General features: G+C 41.5%; 1 protein-coding gene across 10 annotated transcripts in view; it reads right to left on the bottom strand.

Annotated features, from left to right (window-relative positions):
* The window catches only part of ERC2 (ELKS/RAB6-interacting/CAST family member 2), a 538,310-nt gene that overhangs the window by 493,335 nt on the left and 18,461 nt on the right, over positions 1-26,514 (bottom strand). For all 10 annotated transcript variants that reach the window (XR_014005105.1, XR_014005106.1, XR_014005107.1 and 7 more), the window contains exon 2: positions 19,381-20,193. Coding sequence is in view for 3 of the 10 variants with exons in the window: in XM_081184043.1 (XP_081040169.1) it covers positions 19,381-20,037 (657 nt within the window). In the remaining 7 variants the exon portion in view is untranslated. The remainder of the gene's footprint in view (positions 1-19,380; positions 20,194-26,514) is intronic.

Below are 26,514 nucleotides of genomic sequence, written 5' to 3'. Positions count from 1 at the left end.
TTAAGGGGTGATATGATAGCCATGTTCAAATATATAAAAGGATGTCACATAGAGGAGGGAGAAAGGTTGTTTTCTGCTGCTCCAGAGAAGCGGACACGGAGCAATGGATCCAAACTACAAGAAAGAAGATTCCACCTAAACATTAGGAAGAACTTCCTGACAGTAAGAGCTGTTCGACAGTGGAATTTGCTGCCAAGGAGTGTGGTGGAGTCTCCTACTTTGGAGGTCTTTAAGCAGAGGCTTGACAACCACATGTCAGGAGTGCTCTGATGGTGTTTCCTGCTTGGCAGGGGGTTGGACTCGATGGCCCTTGTGGTCTCTTCCAACTCTATGATTCTATGATTCTATGATTCTAAATGCCGAATGCCTAGTTAATGTATTCTCTAGAAATCGCCAGACAGATCTTTGGATTGTTTTACTCACTCAAAGCAAGCAGGACTGGTTCAAAAGGAAGGCATATTTGGGAATCTGCCAGGGGCCTATGCTCCCAGGCTGGCCCACTGACAAGAGCCCCCCAGACCTGTGGCAGCGAGGAGATAGACTCACTGAGGGAGCCTCCAGACATGGACACCATCTTGCCCAAGGCCCCTCCAAAACCTGTACCTTAGAGAACTCACGCAATTTTGTTTTAAGAAAAGGGTTACCCATGTGAAAGACAGCTGAAGACCTTGTCACTAGCCTTTTTTGAGATGTGTAAGGTCACAGTTACAACAATATGCACTGAAGTCAGCAAACATCAGCGATACGAAGCAGCTGGATTTAAGAAACAGCATAGCTCATGGTACTCAACCCCATTCTCTCTCTCATACAGCAAGAATTATCCTCAATATGAAGATTCCCCAAGATCTGAGGGGAACTGGTTTGCTTGAACTGTGTGTTTTTGGTCTGATGAATGCAGACCTGTCTGTAGCAAAGCACTACACTTTAACTTTCACCCTAAAACCGAGGATGGCAGCCAAGATCATTGTCGTCAATTCCTACCCAGCGGGAACTTGCTCTTGCAGCCATCTTGCTGAACCAATCTAGAAGGCAATGCGGCAATAGGCCTAACACTTATCCCCAAGCGTTTCAGAAGACAAAACATAAACAAAATGGCAGTCAGTTGAAGTTTTAGGCAACCCCCCACCAAATCTGTATGAAACATGGAATGAACCCTTTGTGCTATCAACTTAGAGAACTAAACGACAAATAGTTTGGTGTGCAAACTTGTCTTTATCTAAATTGGTTTGGCAGTGCTGTTGAAAGAGTAACATTGCAGTCAACTTTTCCCTTTTCTTGCGAGGAATCCTTTTCAGGAATTTCCCTTTTAAAAAGGGAAACGTTGGCAGCTATGAAGAGTAACCTTATGCTGGGAGGAACTAGGTGTCAGCCATCCTGGCTGGCAACCTGATTTTAGGGTGAAAGTGAAGTATAATGCTTAAGTAGGTAGATTTGTATTTAGCAGGTCATACATTAAAACGATTCAAGCAAATGATCTTCATAGAGCCTCAAAATCCAGGGAGTTGCCCCAGCCAAAATGTTCTTAGAAAGAAGACTATAATTTACCACCTACTGTAGTTTTCATTATCTGGGCTCTCTAGGCATATGAGCACATGCTGTACATCAGGGGTAGCCAACTCCCATGAGATTGCGATCTACTCACAGAGTTAAAAACTGACAGTGATCTACCCCCTTTTTGGGGGTTTCAGGTAAAAGTTGTTGGTCTTTTTTTAGGAAGGGAAACCCTGTTTTGGGGGTTTCAGGTCAAGGTTGTGGACCTTTTTAGGGAGGAGAAAACCCTCATTTTTAACTCACAGTTGACTTAAAAACTGGAAGTGATCTACCCCCTTTTTTGGGGTGAAGGGCAAAAATGTTGAGCTTTATTTTAGAGGAGCCAAAGTTGTTGAGCTTCGTTTGGGGGAGCCAGTGATCTACCACAGACGTCCGGTAATCTACCAGTAGATCATGATCTAACTGTTGGACATGCCTGCTGTACATGAACCTACATGTCAGAGCACTAGTCTATTGTAATCAGCGTTTAATCTGATTGGCAATGGCTCCTCAAGATCTCAGGTACACAGAGGTCTTTCCTATACCTCTTGCTCCCACTGAAGGTCCTACCAACTGGAGATGCAGGGGAATGATGTTGGGACCTTCTGACTGTGAAACAGGTACTCTGCTACTGAGCAGTGCATGGACCCTCCTCTCCCTGGACTGCAGCACGACATGTCAGCATTGACATTGATTCCTTCCTATTAAGCCATACTGTCAAGAGCTACATCTAAGCTATGCACTTTTCCTCTGAGCTGCTCTGCAGTGCTCTGACCATTTTTAAAACCACATGTACAGCCAGCAATTGCCTTCTCAATTCTGGAGGCATTTCTGGGGCAGCAGAGAATTTCTTAGATTTATAGTCCTAGTTCACACCTGCCCTGCATTATCATGCGTCCTTTTCGGCACTTGTTAACTGTACCTCTCACCTCTCTAATATGAGACTCATCTTTAATATCGGGCTCCATTTTCCGAATTAGGCTTTCGTTATAGAGGGAAAGGAAGAAGAGGTCTGCCCTTTTTCTAAAAATCAAAAGCTGGTACCAGCAACCTCCTCCTTCAAATGGAGCAGAAGCCTAGGTCAACAAGAAGCAAGAGAAGAACATTTCTGGGAACACAGGGAAATCACGGTGGTCAGCTCTGATCCTGACCTAAATGTTCTCACTATAAAGTCTGAAAAGAACCCTGCACAGACAACTCTACACTGGTAACTGTACACACAGCAGGTTGTCTCAGAGTATTTGGGAACTATGATTGCGCAGAGAAGAAAAATCAATAGAATGCATGGCGAGAACACTCTGTCTGTACAGCTGTGTAGTCCTGACAAATCTTGCCCTCAATACAGGGGTGGAGTGTGCCACAGCGATGCCACTCCCCTCCTGCGTGTGTTCCTGGGATGCCTGAAGAATGTGTGGAAAGGGCTAATGAAGTGAATAAACCATTTCGAGGAAACGGCCATGGGCGGGATACTGTGAGATTACCATGGAACTGACAGAAATTTGCTCATGTGTTTCAGGCATGTGAGTTTAAATAGAAGACTCCAAATTCTATACCCATTCCTTTGCAGGCATAGATGGGCTTCTTTCTTTGAAATGAATCAGGCTTCATATATATGCCAGGGCTCCACACACAGAGGCATATGGATTTGGGTAGTAGAAAACAAAAATGACTGCACAAGGAATCCATATCAATTAATAAACCTGGCTAAAAGGATGCTGTGCCTTGTCTGTTTCTGTACAATCATTATTCAGCTGTTCCTGCTGCACAGTTCAGCCATTCCCCCTTTTTTCTTTACAAGTGTTGCAATATCACTGGTGTCTAAACTTCTGTCACTCTTTAATGCTGCAACACCTATTTTCTTCATGTAGTAAGTGAGAGGACATCTCTTCCAGTCTTCACCACCTACATGACTGCTTGTTTTTTCATCTCACCATTTAGATATAGAAGAAGCCAAACTAAAATTCGATGGGAATTTATTTAATGCTAATGCTGTCGCTTACATAAAAGGAGAGAAAAACCTAACCTCACAACCCCAGACTTTTCACAATTATGGGTTTATAAAAGAACGAGGGTCCTCAGAATGCTATCATTCATGTCATTCAGTCGTCAGGTTTTTGTAAGATAAAAGCATAATTACACTAAAAATGTGTCCACTGACTTGGTGAAAATTCATTCTTTGTCGATGTTAACAGGCATTTTAAAGATGCCTTGTTATTTAAAACTGATGCATGGGCCCTGTAGGTTAATGACCATTAGGGCGACAATGTGTCCTACTTTACTCTGTTTGGCATTGCATTTTCCAATTAGTGCACCCCCTGCTATCCAAATGTACAGTATGAATGTATGACTAGGGTTGGTAGTTGATGGGACCACTAATGCTTGAGAGGGATGGAGAGTGTTTGGGGGGCGTGGGTGAACGTGTGCAGGTATAGGTTGGTTGCTGTACAGGCAGTGTACATTCTGCATGCGTTCAACTGGCATGCAACTGCCAACATGTGTGCCATTTTCAGCCCAGGAACAGGGCAGGGATGAATAGGGCAAGCTTACACGTGCTCTGCCAACAAATACAATGACCCAGAATGCAACCCCTGCATAAACGGGGAGTTGCCTGTACTGCAGTGTTAGTGGATGTGGAATTTGTGAGAGTGGAATCTTATTTTACGGATATTGATGTTTTACCTGTTTGATATACTGTATTATTTAATTGTGTTGAATTCCTTTGTAGACCTTTTGCAATCTTTTATGAAAACCAGTATGCAAAGACTTGAAACAAAAAAGTAAGCAAACAGTGTGCAGGGCTGGTGCCTCTGAGCATACAACTGTATGTGTGAAGGCTTCCTCTTTCCCCCTGCAGACTAAGGGCTCGTCCACACTTTGCTTGTTCTGTGCCTAAAAAGAATGGACCCAAGAGGTCTTCTGCTTGTCCCGGGGTTTCCAGGCATGGGTTCAAGTGGTTTTCCGTTTGCCCTGCCACTTTCCCTGGGAAAACCTGCTCTTTACCACTGAATCAAAGCAAATGTTGATCCATGAAAAGTACAAATGATATTTGCTCAGATTCAATGGTAAATAGTGGGTTTCCCTGGGAGAAACAAGTGGCGAAAGCAGAAGTGTGGACAAGCCCTTAATGCTGTACAATTGAACAACGGGGTGGAGCTAGCCAGCCACACAATTTCAGGGTAGAGCCCTGTTTCCTCCTAACACATTTGTCCAGTACATGAAGATTACATCTGATAGGGCTTTATATAATCATTTATATTGAGCCTAGTTGTTTTGGTATAGACTGCTATAAGGTCTGTTTATTGAATTTTAATTCAGATATTTATTTTACAGTGAAGAAGAGGTTTTTCCTTCCTTCAAAGGATCTTTTTTGAACAGAAAGCAGGAGTTTGATATTTATTTACACAATCACTTTGATCAGAGCAAGAGGCATTTTATTATCTTCTTCTGCACCACTGGTGGATCTCTTTCCTCTTTTACTACTACTTATTACTACTTATTGCAGGTGGCGTTGTGGGTTAAACCACAGAGCCTAGGACTTGCCGATCAGAAGGTTGGCGGTTCGAATCCCCGCGACGGGGTGAGCTCCCACTGCTCAGTCCCTGCTCCTGCCAACCTAACAGTTCGAAAGCACATCAAAGTGCTTAGTCATGCTGGCCACTGTACGCTGGCTCCCTCGGCCAATAAAGCGAGATGAGTGCCGCAACCCCAGAGTCGGCCACGACTGAACCTAATGGTCAGGGGTCCCTTTACCTTTAACTATTACTACTTATTACCTAAATAGTAACTAATGCTGCCTTTTGGGATCTTCCACCAAGGTTCATCCATCTTTTCTCAACAGATGAGACTTTCTTGGAGGGTGCGGTGTAGGAAGGGGGTAATGTTGGTTGGGAGGATTGTTATTTCATGTTATTTGGAAAAATCAATACAAAAAGCAGGTTAGACTTTCCAGTTCACATCAGAACACAATTCAGGTCATTTTTAGTATTTTACAATGAATAATAGATTCCTTTTTAGGATTCTTACCTTTAATCCTATGTAATCAAAAAGGCCACTCTACACTACTGAAGAGCAGATTTTGCTGCTGAATTTTACATTTACTAAACCTTCTGAAATAATCAGAAGATTTCTTATTTCTTATTTCAGTGTGATCAGTCCTCAACAGAAATTCGCTGTTTGTGTCAAATTAGCTTTTTAGGTTGTAGATTTATAATGCAAAATAAACATCTGTCTATTAAAATATATTCAGTGATGTATTTCCTAAAAAATAATTTGAGTGGGCTTGTTTACCAGCTATTACAATCCATACATTCCATTCTGTGTTATCAAGGGCAGCGTTCTCGCCCAAGGCCTGTTTAGTGTTTATTATGGATGGGTAAGCAGACAGCAAAGGGAACCCTGGGTTGTATTTTTATTTACAAGTACAATTTGAAATATATTATTTGGTCTATCATTTCTATGCATGCCTACCTCTTTAATCAAATGACGCAATTTTAAAAAGATTAAAAAGAAAAGTAATATAGACATAATAGTAGCATCCCTATAGCTGCATAACTAATGACAGGCAAGTAATGCAAGTATGGAAAATTAGCATTGTGACTTGGCAGAGCTATTTATTTTAGTACTAGAATACTGTTATCTTGACAAAACATTCCAACAGGCCAATCTCTTTTAAACAAAAGCAAAACAGTGGGAGAAGTAACCAGGAAATATTCCTCAGCTGAAGGCAAACAAAAATATTTCTCTTTCCTACTCATATGTCATACTTTCTCCTAAGAATCTTCAGAAATTTTTTGGGAGCTTGAATTCACAATAGTCTCCACCCTGCTTATCTGCTTGACAAGAAGCCAGTAATAGGAAAAGCAGCAACCTGTGGCCATTATCACAATGCAGCAAAAATCCCATTTAAGCAATGGACAGTCTTTCTGAGAGTATGCAATTCTGCAGCATCTAGAAAGATCCCATCACGCCACTTTTCATTCGCTGCCAACACATATTGTGTGTTCTTATCTGTCATGTACATACATGTCCACTAGCCTGTACCTGAAGTTGTAACCTGGGAGTTGGGTATGAAAGCCCACCCACATGAAGGCTTTTACAGAAAACCCTAAAAACAGAATGATTTCAACCAATATCAACTTGTTTGTTGGCATTTTTTTTAGTTAATGAGTTTCTAAGAACAATCCAAACACTGGACAGCATCCAAAGGCTTCACGAAGTTCCTTTTCCCAATTTCCAGTTATTTCCTCTGTCCATTGGTGCTTCTCACCCAGAGTTTTCGGGAATGGTCACACAGTAAGGGGAGAAGGAAAACGGCTTGCACAAGAGGCCTTGCACTAAATTTTGGGGTTAATGGTTTCTGTCAAGTTATTAAGCAGTATTTAGTCCAGACTACTGTTTAAAAATTCAACAGTACTTTGTATTTGTAATCAAATATAACAGGGTCACAATTCAATGTGAGCAGAGCATACTTAAGCCCATTGATTTTAGTGGGTTTAAGCATGTTTAAGTCTGCATTGGATTTTGGAATTTTAGGTTAACACATTTGTTTCTTCCCAGGCACAGAGAAAGCGAAAAAGCTAATAAGTTATCCAACAGGAATATGGGGGGGGGGGGTTGCTATGAAACATAACCTTTTAATTTCATTTTTAAGGGGCTGAGAATACACCCTCTCTTCACCACAGTGTGACTCAGAACAGAACACTTCACACTGACAGAGTTAAATCCAGGCATTTCTCTCTCTATAAAATAAGGTTTGTTTGTTTGTTGCCTTAGTGTTTTCCTGAGGGAAAAGTAGTGTCTTCGTCTTCATTTTAGGGTGTCTCACAAAGAACAAATTTCTACCCGAAATTATAGAAAACTGGGTAAAACAAGACTACGCCAGATGCTGGGAGGAAATCTGTGACTGAAGTATTCATCCTCCATGGTACAAACCAAACCTTCTAAGAGAGTCTTTTGCTTCTGCTACAGGCAATAAACCTTAGCTGGCCCTACAAATAACATAGCAAGCACGGTGACAAATGTTACAAGAGAAAGCACAACTGATGGAGACTTCTGAGCAAAAACATAGACAGGTCTGATCCAGCAACTGACAGGAATCATGACTATCCCTTCGGCGTTAAGGCAATACACAGTTCTGCATTGAAGCATACCTTTAAACACAAGAGCTGACAGACAAGAGGAGCCCTATTCAAAGAAACGTGAGCAGCTGCATTATACAGAGTCAGACTATTGGTCTATCCAACTCAGTGCTGTCTACACTGACTGGCAGCAGCTCTCCAGGGTTTTAGGCAGGGGTTTCTCCCAGCCCTGCCTGGAAATGCTGGGGATTGAACATGGAATCTAGTGCATACAAAACAGAGGCCCTGCTACCAAACCATGGCCCTTCCCCTAGGTCTTATTCCTCAACAACTCTAAGGACAAAATACAGTGGTACCCCGCAAGACGAATGCCTCGCAAGACGGAAAACCCGCAAGATGAAAGGGTTTTCTGTTTTGGAGGCGCTTCGCAAGACGAATTTCCCTATGGGCTTGCTTCGCAAGACGAAAGCCCATAGGGAAATCTCCGGGGACCTGTTTTAAATTGCTGGCGGTCGGGAGCAAAGACTTTCGCCCACAGCCGGCCTTCAGAAGAGGTCCTGGACCTCTTCTGAAGGCCGGCGGGGGGCAAAAGTCTTTGCTCCCCCCCCCCGCCTGCCTTCCCGGGACAGTGGAGACTTCTCTGCTGCCCCGGGCGATCTTAAAATGCTGGGGGTCGGCAGCGAACGCTTCGCTCCCGCCCGCCAGCATTTTAAGATCGCCCGGGGCAGCGGAGACTTCTCTGCTGTCCCGGGCGATGTTAAAATGCTGGCGGGCGGGAGCGAAGCGTTCGCTGCCGACCCCCAGCATTTTAAAATCTCCCTGGGACAGCAGAGACTTCGCTCCCGCCCGCCAGCATTTTAAAATCGCCCCGGGACAGCAGGGGCTTTTAAAATGCTGGCGGTCGGCAGCAAAGCCCTCCTGTCCCCGGAGCTTGCGGGGCGGGAGGTGGGAAGAAGGGCTTTTCTTCCCACCGCCAGCCTTCAGAACAGCCTTCTGAAGGCTGGCACTGGGAAGAAAAGCCCTTGTTCCCCCCCCCCCAGCCTTCAGAAGAGGTCGGGGGACAGACTGTCCCCGGACCTAGTCTGAAGGCGGTTTCCCTAGGAACGCATTAATTGATTTTCAATGCATTCCTATGGGAAACCGTGCTTCGCAAGACGAAAAACTCGCAAGAAGAAAAAACTTGCGGAACAAATTAATTTCGTCTTGCGAGGCACCACTGTATAAGAAAACTTGTTCACTGTGATGATCTGGCTAATTCTCACTCTTTGAGCAGTTTGCTTCTCAAGTCAGGAACTCATGTCAATTATTTCAAAACAAGTTGAGATGTAGAATATAAAAATATAGAACTATAAGTTACACAAACATTTGATACAACAGACAACCATTCACATATAACAAGCAACTTGTTTCAACTATATTCGGTCTACCTCAGTGGTCTTAATAGTCCCCATGTTCAGATAGCACATATAAAACAGTATCGCACCATTCAGCTCGATTTTCTAAATATAACAGACCACCACTAATATATCCAAGGTATCACCACTTGGAATTCAATATAATATCCTCAGCAAGGGATAAGTAACAAACAACTGGAAGCTTTTAAATACCTACGTTCCTGAACTGCAAAGAGATATTATCATGGACAGAAACTCAATTCTTTCAAGTTGAGTGTTAATGTGAGAGAAGTATTAGATCCGTCGACTGAATATCATATGGGATACATTTTCAAAACTGTGTGCACAGTCTTACTAATGTTCCACCATAAAGGTTTCTGTACATCAGATACAGCATACACAGTAGAATCCTCTACTGTAAACTAATTGAATAAGGCACTGTCAACTACATGACAGAAAAATTAGGAACACCAATCAGAAAACCAAGGAAGGAGAACTAAAATGAGGGGAAGTGTCTGAAGCAGTAAAAATTTCTGAAGTTATAATGAGATGGGAGCAACTTAACAGTTCTACAGTTTTCTCCCTCTTTTTCAGCAGAGTGGGAGAGGGGAGAGTAATTTTTGTTTTCTTCAAATAGCAGAGCCCCCAGGTGGAAAAGGTAGTGGGTGGGGGATGCTTGCAACTTGAAAAGAATGTGTTATTGTATTATCACACAAAGACCTACAGGGAGAGAATTTACCAGTGACAAGAAAGCCTGTTTGATGTATACACTGGAATATTTGGCAGTGAAATATTTCATAAGATTACCCTGAAATTTTAACTTTTCTGTATTCTTATAAAATGAACACTCGCATTCAGAAAATAATTTAATATAACACATCCTCATATTTCATCCTAAAAAGATGCCAATCTTTTTAGGTATATTGGGGATCACCAACGTGGTGCATGTGGTGCACAGAACCAATACAGAGGGGAAACAATAAGAGGGTTTTATAAAGGACTTTTTCGGAAGATCCTGGTTGTCAGGATTAGGCCACAGGCAGCAATCAGGCGTGAGTCAGGAGCTGGGAACTGGGAGTCAAGACCAAAGATAGTCAGCATCAGAGGGCACGTCAGGAAGCAGAACTGAAGAACAAGACTAGAAAGACAAGCCATGCCAGACCTCAGGTACTCAAGCAAAGCTCTACTGAAACAAGAAGCCTACTGGTCCAGGAGAACCCAACAGCCAGCCTAGGAGGAATCAGTCTGGAACATTTTCTCTGAGAAGCTGTGGTGATGTGGTTTGCCACATGGGACAATAGTCTGCTGTTTTGAACACTAGGTGAAAACAATCTCAGCTGCCTAGACTACAAACAGCATTGAGAACATTCCTAATTGGAGGTTTATACATACCAAAACAGCAGCTAAACTCAGAATACCCATTTTTATCTTCCACCCACCTCTGATCATTTATATTACAGTGATTGAATACTTCAAAAACCAATCTACTCCACATATCTATGAGCACTTCAGCCACAGAACATTACACTTAAATATGCATTTATGAAAGCACCACTACTAACACACAACATCAACTACCACAGTCTCTCCAACACTTGCACTCACTTTTTCCACATTCTGAACACAGACACTAAAACGTAAAATGGATTATGTTACTTACCTAAAATGTCCTCAGTTTCAGTGAATGAAAGTGAATGGAATAAAGAAAATACAATCCAACAGAAAGTTAAAAATGAGCAATTAAGTGCAAAAAAAACCTTCGAAAGACAAAAATAAAATTAAAACAATGAGCAGAGAATAGAACATTTGGTGCCAGACATTCAGTTGTATTTACCTTAACATGAGATTTTAACATGAGAAACAATAAGGATTTTTTTTTATCCATAACGATCTCAAACAAGTTCACACAAACAAAACACAAAAAAATACATACAGTACTGGATTTATGTAAAGCTGACCAAAGGACTAGAAAACTTGTTTGAAAGAGAAATGTTGAGTTGATGAAACAAAATGGCGTTCCCGCCTTTTCCAGAAAAGGGCAGGAAATGCAAGCTCCTGGCCCTGTCACCTCTATGGTCTTCTCCTGTGCCTGCCCAGCAACTGGGGCAGAATCCAGGTGCCCCCTACACTCTTCCTTCCCCAGACACCAGGGAGGAGGAGAGAAACATGGAGAGAATGAAGCAAAAATGAAGAGGTGGGGAGGGGAGCAGCCAACAGGAAAACACAGTGGAAAAACTCACTCAGAAAGATGATCTAGCAAACAGGATGAAGGAGAGGACTAGGCGAAGGAAAAATTCACACAAAACAAGCACTCAAGCAAGTCTTTCTCTCAGACACACAGAGAGACATGAAGACCCTTCCCTTGCCGCAGGCAGGGGCGGATTGGAGAGATGGATGACTCCTCCCCTCTGGAGAGGATGTTGCAATCAGGAATGTCATCTCCATCCCTCTGGTAAACAGAGCATCCAACATAAAAATGGACCCTGTACTCCTCTTCCGTATTACAAGGAAACACTAGATGATTGCAGAATCCTAAAATATCAGGGTTGTATTAATTAAACTAACTTTTCTTTAGAGTAGACCCACTGAAATTAATAGACCCAAGTTAGTCATGGTCCTTAATTTCAATGGGTCTACACTGAGTAAAAGTTTAAAACAACCCTCACTGTGTTCCTAAGGCCGCATATCTAAACACGCATACTAGGGAATAACTTGCTTCTGAGTAAACCTTCAGAGGATTATGGTGCATATGACTTGCACTGTGATCCTATACATGTCTACTCAAAAGAAAAAGGTGTAATATTAAGTTGCATAGGAGTGCAAACTCCCGTGTATCATTATGGTTGCAAACCTAAACTCAATTGGGAGTAAGTGCCATACGTTAAGAATTACATTTGGGTAAACTTGCACAAGAGCATGGTGAAAGCAAAGAATTCTCATCTTAATTTTGCAACAAACAACATTTTCTGTACTATTGTGCTACATATGTTCATGAATTGGATATGGTGTTTGTTGTTTAGCCGGATTTGCATCCATTATTTTACAAATCAAATGTTCCATGTGACTACAGACAGTGTAATTTATTGCTATTCCTTCATCAGTGAACTGTCAAACTGAAGAAGCACTGTTACCGTTGAAGCTATAAATATTACACATGACTTGATATTTTTTCTCACTTATCTTTTATTAATCACAGAACGAATGACATCATACAAGAAAATTAAAAATAAAAGGTAAAATAATCTACAGTGTGACAAATTAGATAGATAAAATATGTCAAGAAAGAAAGAAAGAAATCACCTGTAAAGCCAACAGTTACATTACTTAATGAAATTTATGTTTCCACAGACAGTAATCCAGTCAATTTTACCCTGGATTTTTTTTGCCCTGACCTATAACTGTATTTTGCATGTCTTGTAATAAATAGATTGTGTGAGGTGTTCATGTAATGAAGCAGTACAATATTTTTTAAAGTGATGCATATTATTGCACTCATTTATTTGTGTGTCTAGATATACTTTTCATCTTCCTTTGAGTTGGGTTGCCAAATGGCCAGAATTTTTGCTTCATGGCTGGTTGCCAGAACTGGAAGACGCAAAACTAGAAAACCAGCTAAGCTATTTTATTGTTGGTTAGTGCAAATGCTTTGTTGTCTGAATGCAAATCCAAATGCACATACACATACTATGCTGCCAATGTGGAAATTCTCTCCGTAGTAAGAGTGGTGACTGCTGTTTTTCAAGCCGCAAACAGATGAACCATGTAGCACAGGCCACGGTCTCCCACTCAGTCTGGCAACTTCCAGTCACCTCGTCCAAAAACAGTGGGCTGCTGGCACTGCAGACAGCCAAGCCGAGGGTGAAACACATGATACCAGATTCCACAAAAGGCCAGGCTGTTCCCTTCATAAAGGAGAGTCGGGCTTCATATATTCAAAAGCAATCACTCTGGTGCACCAGAATTTAGGAAAACAAAAGTTGGCAACCCAAACTCTGACAACATCAGAATGTTTAAAGAATTTTCTCTATAATCCTAGCAGGAAGCTTCAGGCGTTATATCTCTTCCAGTGAATGATGTCCAAGAACAATGAACAAATGCAGAGGGCAAATATTCACACCATCTGCGCATGAGACCTTAGAACGTTTTAAAACTTGTATATTTCTTTTTCTTTAATTTTGCGTTCAAATGTGGACTCAGGAATCCAGAATGTCAATAATCCTAACCATTCCCATACGAAAAGGTGTGCTGTGAGCAAGCAAGAACTACATTTGTCCCAGGGACCTCTGCAGTCTTCAACTAGGGATAGACCAGGGATGGCTCCCAAGATGTATCCGGTTCACATGGCCATAGGCCAAACTTACTGGGACTGAAGCGTGTGGGAAGTCCGACTACATCGGAGGGCCACAGAGGGCCTTGGGTATTAACCACTCTATTACTTACACAGTGATGGAGCAACAACTCATAACAAGAGCTTAAACCAATTCACTATGCTTCCTGTCTGCTCTAAGGCCTCTGGCATGGGTGTCTTAATTAAGAAAACATAGAAGATGACTTTTCTGCCATGGTTGGCAGATCTTTAATGTCACAGAGCCTTTTCCAAGTATGATTTTTTAAAAGCCCTTTATGAAGGTAGGTGCTTACAACAGCAGCATTTACAAAACATCCAATCCTCTTCCCTCCCTGCTACCTCATCAGATCTGAAATGAATAAATCTTTGAATGGGAAAGAACGCAGAAACAAGTATCTTTTGCCAGTAAGTGGAAATGGAAGACAGGGACTGAATATTGGAGATATATGGAAGGGCACAACATGATTCCAATCCAGGAATGTGACTAATAATTGCTTCAACCAAAACAGTTAATGGTAGCCATGCACCCAACACGGTGAATTTCAAATTGGATTACTTTCATTTTGAGGGTGGGACTGAAGAACTGGGTTTTCTCCATCCTTCAGTGTTGTCCTATTTAATCATTTCTTATATTTTGTCTTGTAGAATTATTATTAGCCAGCAGGAACATACCACCTCTTACCTCATAGTATTTTTCTCTGCTTCACTGTCCTATCCTTAATGCTATTTGTTGGTCAAGAGTTAGATAAAGTTTGTTCTGTGAGCTGCCCTGAGACCTCCAGGTATAGGGAGGTATTTAAATTCTAATTCTATTTCGAAGAAGAAGAAGACAAAACCCAAGAGCTGGTTTTTACACATATATCAAATAATCTTTAAAAAGTTCAAGATTTATTTCCCTAAAACATCTGAAGTTTCTTTAGAGGGGAGTGTAAATACCTACTATGGGGGTTAATATTGCACACCTTTCACTGAACACTGCCACAAGGCTTAAGGACAGTTGCAGAATTAAGCACATAGCATTAGCAATGCTCAGAATGATTTAGCACTTTCTGCTTTGGGGGAGGGGTAAAAACTCAGAGCTTAACTAGTTTGAAAAGATACCAATTGCAATAGAAATTTCAAGATATCTTGGCTGAAGGGCTTTCGAGACAATGGTTTCTTTGTGCAATAAACTCACACTTGTAATTCAGTTATTGAAGGAGAATCCTATTCTCTATCCGAGTTGTTGAGTGGAACTATGTCAATATTCCTCTTCTATTAAAACTGCATTTTCTGAAAGCACTAATATCACTAATCTTGTTACTTTGAAAATACCATGCCCCCATTTTACACACAGAGAGATGCATACCTCTCTCTAGCATGCCAGATATAATGGGGAATGGTGCGTGGAATGTTATTGCATTTACTACTGTGGACATCTACTGGATCCCCTGTGGTATCAATGGTGATGAGTGTCATTCCCATCTTTGGGGTAATATTCAAAATAAGAACAGTGACCCTTCACAACAACAGTTTAGTGCTTATAACAGAATCAACTTGGCAAGAGCAAAACCATGCCCTCTTTCCCCTCAATGATCTGTGGGAGTGGCCTGCAGGCCATTGGTTGTCCACCTCTGAACTTGAAAGAGAAGCACAGGGTATGTTTCTTGGAGAGTAAACATATTGACTGGAGAATGTGTATAAGGCCCAAAGAATGTACAAAACGCAACTGAGATAATACACATTTCCATTGGCCTAATGAGATTATTGGTTGGGAAATGTGCACAATGGCCTCTTCATGGACAGATTATGTGCACATTCTTCATGACACATGGTGGATGCACACAATAGCTGCAGGGGGAGGAACATTCACTGGAAATTGCGTCCCCCAATTTCACCAACAGGAGAATCCCATGAGTAGAGTTCTCATGGAAGCGATGGCCACGCATTATAATATATTTATCAATCTTGTGCTAAACTCAGGAGAAAGGCAGTTTGAAGCCCCGCCCCCCAAAGCAAGAAGCAGATAATGTTTTAAAAGCTACCTGTGCCCAAGCAAGATGGATATCGGAAGCATGCATGCTTTTATTTTGCTAATCTGTTGCAGCAAAACCCAGGGAAGTCTTATGGCACTTTAAAAACTAACTAACATGTTGTGGCACAAGCTTTCACTTTACTTCATCTGATGCATGAAGTATAATCCTCGGGTGTAAAGGGGGAAAGGGAAAAAATGAGGAGTTATATGGCAATACTTACAGATGCCCACACCCAACCTAAAACAGTTAGGTGGCTACATACCAACAATACAGACACAGGGGCCAGACCCTACAACAAACTCAAATGCCAACTCTCTCCTTATTAAAGGAATACTTTTACAGGACCTAATAATGCGAGCCACAACATCAGGCATAGCTGTCAAGCGTCCCTTATTTGGCGGGACAGTCCCTTATCCCAGCGCCATGTCCCGCTGCTGTCCCTTATTGATGATGTCCCTTAAATAAGCTACTGAAGGTAATGGGGCCCTTTCTATGTCTGGCTGTCCTTTGTCAACAACAAATTGTTGCTATTTTTTGTGTTGAATATATGCTATATGGTAATTTATGGACCTAATAGGTATCTAAAGCCATTTGCATGCAACAAAATATGTATTTTATCAAAGAAATTGTTGATCCCTTATTTTGGCGGCTGGTCCCTTATTTTCGAGGCTGCTGGTCCCTTATTTTCAAATCTGTAAGTTGACAGCTATGACATCAGGGGATCATTCATCTGCTTCTCTTCCAATGCAATATATTCTCATCTGCCAGAAATGCCTTCCTGCATTCCACAAAGGACAAAGTGCCCGGTTCCTATGCTAAAGAATAAATTAAACTGAGTACGAAGTGTAAAAAAAAAAAAGCAATATTCAGAAACAAGTAGGAGAACACTTCAACCAGGACATGATCAATGACCATAAGGTGGCAATCCTTGAACAAAGGAAGTTCAAAAGGAAACACCAATGTAAAAGAGCTGCCTTACTACTCCTCTTCACAGTGGTTTCCTGTCCCACGATGGGGGTTAATTTATTCTGCAATGCTAAAATATGTCTGCTATCACTAATTAGTGCAGTTGTGTCAGGTCATCATGCTTATTTTGCATACAGTTAAGCTCCAATTTGCATTTCAGCCTCATTAACTCCAAGTTTTACATTCTTTTCCCTTTACATCCACTTGCCAAAGGATTCGTGCATCTGATAAAGGAAAGAGACTCCTAGGCCATGAAAGCTTATGCCCCAATAAATTTGTCAGAAGTTAGTTTCTAAGGTGCTGACGACTTTTCCAGAGAAATCCTAACACACATTTACATTCAGGAGTGGGGGCGGGGGGAGATATCCCAGACATCCACTTGCGGAGGGAACCGCCATGTCCATTGCCCTGCTCTTTCACTATGGGCAGCGAGGAAGATGTGGGGGACACAGTTTTTCCTTCTTTCCTCCCACTGGAATTGTCCACATTGGCAACAGGACTGGCACAGTCATCTTGTTTCGTGGACATGTCATGGAAATAAAAGGGCTTTGGATGTGGCATAGCCACACTAGCAGACATGCCCCAATTTTTCCCTCTCTGCCAGATGTTCATCACTGGAGGAACATCTATGCTGCTAGAGCTTCCCACTGCATACTGGAGGACCTCTGGCAACATTAAGAGCCATTCAGCCAGTGTGGCTCCATTTCCACCTGCATAGCAACACACATGCTGCCTAAGGCTCCTCAGCTAACTTTACAATAGTTTTAGGATTGCACAATTATGTTATTTGTTTACTACCGTATATATATGTTTTGCATGCATACCATTTAACATATCTCAGTCAACAAGTATTTCTATACTTTCCTCCATCTCCACATAAACAGGATTTTAAAAAAAAACATTATTTGTACTTTCTTCACTTATAAAAAGAGGATTTGATTGCATGGAATAAAGAAAGCATTAATGGGACAATATATTACAAAGAAGAAACTAGAGCATCACAAAAAATATATATTCTGGGTTGTATCCAACTATATTCTCCTCAAAGTAGACACACTGAAATTAATACTTGTAAGATAAGTCACTTCTGTTAATTTTAAAGTGTCTGCTATGAATATAACTAACACCAGACACAACCCTTAATGTTGAATTTCTTTAAATAAATTATCTTGTGAATATCAGCCATTTGCATGCAAAACACCATGCGTAACTGAAGAAAATTGCTATAGTGGTTCGGGGCTAATTCTGCGTCTTCCTAATTCGTAAGACACAGCCAATTACATCATAGTGCAAAAATACCTTTTAATATCAGCAACATTTTCTCCTCCAAAACTGAACTGGTTTACCTACCCACAAGTGAAACTTATCATACATCTTTTGAAACAAATTTGAAGCAATACACATTTTCTATACTTATTGCAAATTAGTTAGAGAATCTAAAATGATACATTGGGGAGGGGGAAATCTCTGTCATCTTAAATTAACTGGAAAGGAGAAATCAACTACCCAAACAATAATTTCATGTTTCTTCTCACATCAGCATTTCCAATATATGTGATTTAAAAAGAAAAATCACTCATAAATTATTATAACCCCCAACTGTAGCCTTAGAGGTTAATTTGGCAAACTGCATTAGTTTCTTAGCCAGCCATGCTGGAGAGGTAGCAGGAATGGAGGCAGGGACAGCAAGGGAAAAGGTTCCCATAGCACCAGCCTAAATTCCTCCAGTCATCCACTGTTAGTTTACTTCCTAAATGCACAATGCCACAGAAAGAGACACAACGCCCTTTGAAAGCTTGGTAAAATGCTAGAATCATTGGAATAACAGCATCCGTGTGTAACAAAGTGTACTTTCAGTTCGTAAGGTATCAACGTGAAGCAAGGAAATTTGACAATGCCACCAACTATATTCACCAATCTAAAGTGTCATGTGAACTATCTGTCCCGTATCCTGTCCCAACATCATCATCATCCTCCTCCCTCTATGGTCATGAAAATATCCAACTGCAGGCAAGATGATTCCCTCAAGCTTCATTTTCTCTTCCCTCTGTGAGGAATCTTAGGTGATTGCTTCATGAATTTTTAGTTTCCAGTTCTGATTATTTCAAATACCAGACACTCTTACTTACAAGAGAGCACTTATTAACCCCCTTCAGAACCTAGTGAGAGATATTGACTTCTCTGCAAAGGGAAATATGAATCACCAATTATATTACATGAGGAAATCAATAGCTGGCATTTAACAGTGCTGGGGCCAACCTGAGGTCCAGCAACATGTTTGAATACCTTAAAAATCAGAATGATGTTTATTAGTTGCTACTCTTCGAAATCTGCTTTATTATTTTAAGGAATGTCTTTAAGGAACATTACTGTTACATATTAGTTCTAATGGAATTCTTTTTGCAGTTGGCCCAGAATGTTCAGGGTGGGGTGTGGTGGGGGTAATAACAGAGAAAGCACAAAAACATAAGGATATAATAGTTGGTTTACTGCATACTGTAATAAACAGTATTGGGCTACTGTTTAATGTAAGTTAAGCCCCTGACCTACTGGTCTATCTTTAGACTATGCCCCCTCTCTCTGATAAATATCTAACATGTTTCTATAGTAAAGTTTCCTGAATGCATTTGTATTATTGCAAAAAGTCCTGAAAATACAAAAAAAATAGGTAGTGGCCAACAATCATTCTCCACATTATTAATGGAGAAGACTCCTGGATCAAAGAAATTCTGAATGAAGTGAAGCTTATTGGGGCACTTTCTTCCCAGTTAGAAACTAGAAACAGGCAACAGGGAATTATTATGTTACAAAGCCAAAACATGCCACCAGTAGGCCATCATTACACAATAATGCAGCTGACCCTACCTGGTGCCCACCAGACATTTGGGACTAAGAGTCCTATCAGACCTAGCCAGCATTTCCATAATGGCTGTGGCTGATGCAAGTTGTAGTCCAAAATATCTGGAGGAGATCAGGTTGGAGAAGACCACAATAAGCAAAGCATCAGTTGCCTTTTCCGCATACCATTATTTTCATTTGCAATTGCTTACCTGGTTCTCCTCATGAGAAACCCTCATCTGCTCTTTCAGAACGGACATTCTGGCCGCTTCTTCTTTCCGCAGCACTCTTTCCTTTTTGAGCTCAGGGCTCCAGAAGGTCTTGATGCTATTCATGGAAGAGCCAAGCTTGCTATCTTTGATGTCCAGTTCTTTCCTCAGCAAGTCATTCTCTCTCTGTAACTCCTTCAGCTGAGCTTGTAGATCTAGCATGGTGCTATCCCTTACCTGTCTCAACATAGAAGGGATCTGGTGGTGGTGGTGATGTGCAGAAGTGGTCAGCCCCCCATGCTGATCGGTGTAAGAAAGGAGGTCGGAGTGGGAAAGGCCAGCGGAAGCAATATTAGGACTGCTCCCCATAGCTGTCACTCGACCACCGTACACAGCTCGATTTGTAGCCCTTCCAAGAGTCATTGTGCCCTTGGGGAAAGTAGTGGACGCCACACCTTCATGGTCACTCAGGTACATTGGTCCGGATGTTGCATAGGCGGCATTAAGTGACTGGATATTCTCCATTGATAACGTCTTACCTGTCCCTCCACCTCCTCCACTACTTGTTCGCCTATGGCCCAGCCGAGGAGATCTTGGCAAGCGAGGGGATCTGGCAGGACTGCCTTCCAAGTTACTGATTGTTCTTGCACTTCCATACATTTTTATTTTAATGTGAGGTACTACTTAATACGAAATTAATCACACTTAAGTGGGTTATTCAACCTCTATTTCCAGTTGTTATTGTTGGCAAGCTGCTTCACAGCATTCTTCCAAAAGGCAACGAATTCCTTAAAATGACTTCTCCAGGCTGAAGATCTGAAAATAAAAATATAATTAGAGATTACTAAAAGTTACTTGACAATGCCAAAACCTGGAAGCACAGGTTCATTTTAACTGTGGGTTTATGAAATTACAATAGTGCACTATCCTTCTGATCACATTTCCAAACTAAGAAGAATTCTGTATGTAATAGTTACTTTTATTGCCAAAGGGCTTTTTGTTTTTATGTGTAAGAATGCCATATACAAATACACAGCTAAGGTAGATGGACTTGACATTGCTAGAACATACACTAGATTCCATGATTAACTCTGTGCCTCAAATGGATTTTTTTAAAAAAAGACAGAAGGGAGAAATAAAGAATTACCAAATATTTTTAAAAGGATTGTGCCTAGAAATCACCATACTGCAAGTGCCTTTGCCATGGAAAAAACATTATTCATAATAATTTGCTACCAACTCAAAATCAAGATGTTAATGTTATTATATAATAATTTATAACAATAATTTATTATTTATACCCCGCCCATCTGGCTGGGTTTCTCAACAGCTTGTGACCAGTTTACTAGAAGAATCACGTTACCCCACACGGGCCCAGTTGGCCACTTCAATCTGCAGAACTGGCACTTTTATTTACAAGGGCCACATAATGCCCGTTCCACACTGCTTATTTTTTTTATATATTATATGTGTATGTGGTTTGCTCTTATAACTTCTGAGGTGTTTACAGTCCAGTCTTCTTCCCTGTTTAACAGCAGGCACTATGCTGGCTCTTCCCTAGCCTTCTTGGACTGTGCTCATTCTCAAAGTTGTAAGATATGTACACAGTGAGCATGGAAGTAAAATCTCAGACCAATGCGCTTGCCCTTATAATAAGCAGAAGCTTAAATATGAACTGGCTCCATTTCTTGGAAAAAAGAGAGCATGAATAGACTGCATGCTCAAGGTCTAGTCACACACATTACATGAGGTAAACTCTGGCTGTCACGTACAGTGGTAGAGTGCATAGAACTCCAATGCTCTCTTCTGTATCACACAACACTTACTGCCTACACCACCTGTGCAATCTAGCCTGTAATATTAAGTGATTGTGAAATTAGCTTAGCTAGAACCTTCAACAAATTCAGGTCAGTATCTTTATGACCTTCCAATCTGAATTAATTAAAACATTTTAAAGCACTCTTTGTGATGTTCTTTCTCCTCCTTACACCATCACCTGTGCTGTGCTCCTGCCCATTTTTCTTCCTGCCTCATCAACATTTACCGTATATACTCAAGTACGCTGACTTTTCAACACTTTTTTAATGCTGAAGAAGGCCCCCTCAGCTTATACTCCAGTGAGGGTCTCACCCAAGTGCATTTCCAGCAGCAGAGGCTGGCGGCGGTGGAGGAACGAGCAGCCCTTTCGGGGTGCTGCTTCTTCCTCCGGCACTGCCGCCACCAGCCTCTGCCTCTCAGCAGCACCCTATGTAGGTAGGGGTACGGGGGGGGTCTGGGGGGGGAAGAAGCCCCCTCTGCCGTGTGCGAAAACGCACTCCAGCCCACCAGGAGGTTTGTGGTGTGGTGAACTGGCTTATACTCGAGTCAATAAGTTTTCCCAGTTTTTTGTGGTAAAATTAGGTGCCTCGGCTTATATTCGGGTCGGCTTATACTCAAGTATATATGGTTTATCCTCTGTACAATCAAAGCAGGCACTTCTTAACATGAACAGTTAGCATCTCTCCAGAGATCTGTCATTCTAACTGGCACCACAACATTGCTAATATGCATAGCCATTTGATACCCTGTTTAAATTTACTCATTTACTCTGTTTAAATTTGTCACACATTGTCAGGTGACTGTTGCGGTTGCTCGAGAGTAACCAGGCAGGACTCCGACCTGCGTTTTACAGGCTTTATTTTGGTGCAAACTATTTACAGTGAAAGGGATGCGGGTGGCACTGTGGGTTAAACAACAGAGCCTAGGACTTGCCGATCAGAAGGTCGGTGGTTCGAATCCCTGTGATGGGGTGAGCTCCCGTTCCTCAGTCCCAGCTCCTGCCAACCTAGCAGTTTGAAAGCATGTCAAAGTGCAAGTAGATAAATAGCTACCGCTCTGGCGGGAAGGTAAACAGTGTTTTTGTGCGCTGCTCTGGTTAGCCAGAAGTGGCTTAGTCATGCTGGCCACATGACCCAGAACCTGTCTGCGGACAAATGCCGGCTCCCTCGGCCTATAGAGCGAGATGAGTGCTGCAACCCCAAAGTCGGTCACGACTGGACCTAATAGTCAGGGGTCCCTTTACCTTTACCTTTATTTACAGTGAAGAGCCCCAAAGCTAATGTCTGGCTCAATCACTAGCAGAATCCGGGAGCGATCTTTTTTTGGACCTCCTCAACATAAGAGTTTCGTTACCCCCAACCGTCTCTGCCCCTCTCTGCGCCTCAGACTACTGCACAGGATGGGGCGATGGCAAGGGCGTGTTTCCCTCCTGTCCAGCTTGCTCAGGAGCGATGTTAAGGTTCCCACCAGCATCCTCTGGTCCTTGCACTTCTTCCCCACTGGAGGTGGGGCTTTCCTCCTCCTGGAAGAGGAACTGCTTCGCAAGATTTTTGGATGCTCCCTGTAAAACAACTGTCCTTTTATTTCTCACCTCTGAGCCGATGGCAGTTCACACACACACACACACACATATATATATATATTACATACTCATTTTCACACTCTGGACATCTTATCTATGGAGTATTCAAGTCTTCTTCCTGCTTCTTTGAAGTTCAGGATTAATAATGATCAGATAGCAATAACCTGGGTTGTGTGCGGCCCATTGTTTTTTGTCCATCAAACTGTCTTGCTAACATGTTTGTGTCTGTTGTTCCTTATTATGTATACTATTTTATTTCTTGCCTGATTTTTATGAATGTATTAGTTGCTTTTCTACAGTGAAACAGACAGAAGTCCTTATCTACTTGAACTCTTACAGCCAAACTAGGTATCAATGCTCCTGCTAACCCAAGGCTTTTGCTGCACTAGGTTTACCCCTTTTGAACTTTCACTTGTTCACCCCTTTAGTTGGGGCAGTCGGAGTTGGAATGTTTTAAGCCTCATCTAGGGACTCATTAAGTTGCTCATTCCCTATAGGTGCTCCTCCATTTGGCAGGGGCCTCCAGGCCAATATCCCTACATGGTGATACAATTCTAATGACTAGGTGCGAATAAGCACATCTCATAACCTATGGCAATTAGAATAAAAAGAAAAGGAAGATTCATTGCAGAGGCTTTTAGAGTAAGCAAATCCACAACCACAAATATCTGTTGATAATGTTTTGCAATAAAAAGAGGTCGGCTTTGCTTAGACAACCACAAGAATCAGCACCTGAGCTGCTATGCAGCTGTCTCAGGTCAGTCAGTCAAGTTTATTGCTTATAGCCAAAGGCTGCTGCAATGTATACAATGTCATTCAATAAAATATATACTAGTTTGATACAAAAACTTAAAACATTTACATTGTCAAAACATGGCCTAATCTGCACAAAAACTACAGAAACTCCTTAATATACAAATTGAAACATTAGACAATAAAATTTATAAGCTAAAATCACCGCAGGCCCACTAATATATTAAAAGTAATATTAAATAATACAATAGACAATTATGTACAAAGTTTAGTGAGAAAGATACAGCTTGGTGTAGATGGGGTCAAATAAATTCATCTCCTTTACAGTTGATAGCTATCTCAGCTATATAATTTTTTCTAATTTTCCTGGCGGCAGTTGCAAAAAGTGCTGCACACCAGGTCACATACTTATCAATGTCTGCAAGGAGATACAGAATCATGTCAGAAGGATTCTGGCCAGGGGACCTTATCATTATAAGTGTCAAAAAACGTTCTCTTGCTTCCATATATAAGGGGTAGCGCAAGATATAATGCGTAAGGTCCTCTAATTCAGGGCATCCCCTAATACAAACACGATCAGTTACTGGTATGCCTCTATGTCTCCCATCTCTATAAGCAGAGTTTATTGTATTTAATCGTAGCTCTGTAAAAGCTTTCCAGAGTTGTACAAAAGTCAATTCACTGAAGTAAGACATATGTTCATGGGCCTCTCTAAGTTTAAAATATAATGGGGCGCATGTGGATAGGTACATAGAGCTTAAGTCATTTTTAGTAGCCACTGCCCTTATAGTCCATTTAAAAATATTTTTCTGAGAGTGTAGGGAAAGTCCTTTGAGCTCGGTCAATGCGAGGTCATATTTGCCCATCAGTTGGGTAGCATGATGTACCCAGTTTTTAAGGGGTAATCCATTTGTTAACTCGATCAGGCATTTTTATTTTTATTTTGGTAACCTAGTGTTGTCCATCTGTTGAACTCTAAACCAGTAGCAGAAGATTCTTTTATCTATTTGGCTCTCTATGCTCAACATACAAGTTTCTAGCCTAACCATGCCTAAAAGGGCTCTTAAAAAATAATTATGCGGGGGTTCCAGACCAGAAACCTTTGAGGTACCCCAAACCTCTGCGGCGTATAAAATCTGGGCCATTGATTTTGCTTTATAAGCAGATAGAGCTGGGTTAACCAGATTTCCACCTTTACAAGCAGCAAATTTCAGAATAGCTTTTGCTGATTTAAAGGCTTGCAATTTATTGTTAGATAGCTGTATATTCCAAGAGGCCATTTCTGAGTAGACCAGTCCCAAATATTTAAACGTATTTACTTGATTTATGTGTTCATCCAGGTGCCAAACATGCTTTTTACGGCGCTTCCCAAATACGATGACCTGTGTCTTGTCATAGTTTATAGATAAAGCATTACCCATGCAATATGAACCTAATTTTGCAAGCAGCTGTCTCAGTCCCACCTGGGTTCTAGACACAAGTACTAGGTCATCAGCATACATTAAAACTGAAAGTTTTTGGTCAAGAATTGTAACAGGGGCAAATTGTAGGCCATCCAGTTCTTTAACCATGTCATTAATATAAAAGTTAAACAGAAAAGGCACCAAAATACATCCTTGTTTAACTCCGGTAATGGTCTTTAGTAGTGAGATGCCCAGCCAGGTCCACTTTTACTTGTATTGAAGTTGCTGTCTCAGGTTGAAAAAATAAATTCATTCCAGTTGTCCAATAAATTTATTTTCTTGAAACTTAAAAATGGTACTCTTAAACGAGCAATGCAAAGAAATAGAGGAAAACAACAGAACCACACCTGGAGTACTGTGTCCAGTTCTGGGCACCACAATTCAAGAAGGACACGGACAAACTGGAACGTGTCCAGAGGAGGGCAACCAAAATGGTCAAAGGCCTGGAAACGATGCCTTATGAGGAACGGCTAAGGGAGCTGGGCATGTTTAGCCTGGAGAAGAGGAGGTTAAGGGGTGATATGATAGCCATGTTCAAATATATAAAAGGATGTCACATAGAGGAGGGAAAAAGGTTGTTTTCTGCTGCTCCAGAGAAGCGGATACGGAGCAATGGAGCCAAACTACAAGAAAGAAGATTCCACCTAAACATTAGGAAGAACTTCCTGACAGTAAGAGCTGTTTGACAGTGGAATTTGCTGCCAAGGACTGTGGTGGAGTCTCCTTCTTTGGAGGTCTTTAAGCAGAGGCTTGACAACCATATGTCAGGAGTGCTCTGATGGTGTTTCCTGCTTGGCAGGGGGTTGGACTCGATGGCCCTTGTGGTCTCTTCCAACTCTATGATTCTATGATTCTATGATTCTATGAATGGGGAAAACCAGAGATCTGTTCAAAAAAACTGGAGATATGAAAGGAACATTTCGTACAAAGATTACCATAATAAAGGACAAAAGTGGAAAGGACCTGACAGAAGCAGAAGACATCAAGAAGAGGTGGCAAGAATACACAGAGGAATTATACCAGAAAGATATGGAGGTCTCGTACACCCCAGGTAGTGTGGTTGCTGACCTTGAGCCAGACATACTTTATTCAGGAATTGAATTGAATAAAAAAAATTAAAATAAAAAAAAATTGTCTTCTGCTGATCTTATTCTTAATTTCCTTCCTTTCTCACTGAGGGGTAGATCTCGGGGAGACTCCAACTTGACAGTATCTTTATCCCTTCTCGACAGGTCAGCCCATTCTCCATAGTCAGCACTGAAATCCAAAAGATATTTGAAGGCATATTTCCAAGTCCCTCCAAGGTTAAGGGCCCCCACAACTCCAAACTCCCCCTGGCCCAAAACCAGATCCCAAAAGTCAAAACATTCCTGCATAGGGGGATCTATCCAACTTCCCATCTCCAAACCAAACAGTACTCCATCTCTCCAAATCTGACTTTCTCCAGGTTCAGTCATCAGAAACAACTTATGTTCCTGCAAGGCTGCGACTCTCTCCATTTCTGTTACTTGAGGTTCAGCA

Source organism: Podarcis bocagei, assembly GCF_964188305.1.
Source record: "Podarcis bocagei genome assembly, chromosome: 2".
NCBI lineage: Eukaryota > Metazoa > Chordata > Lepidosauria > Squamata > Lacertidae > Podarcis > Podarcis bocagei.
This window is presented reverse-complemented; position numbering and strand designations above follow the sequence as displayed.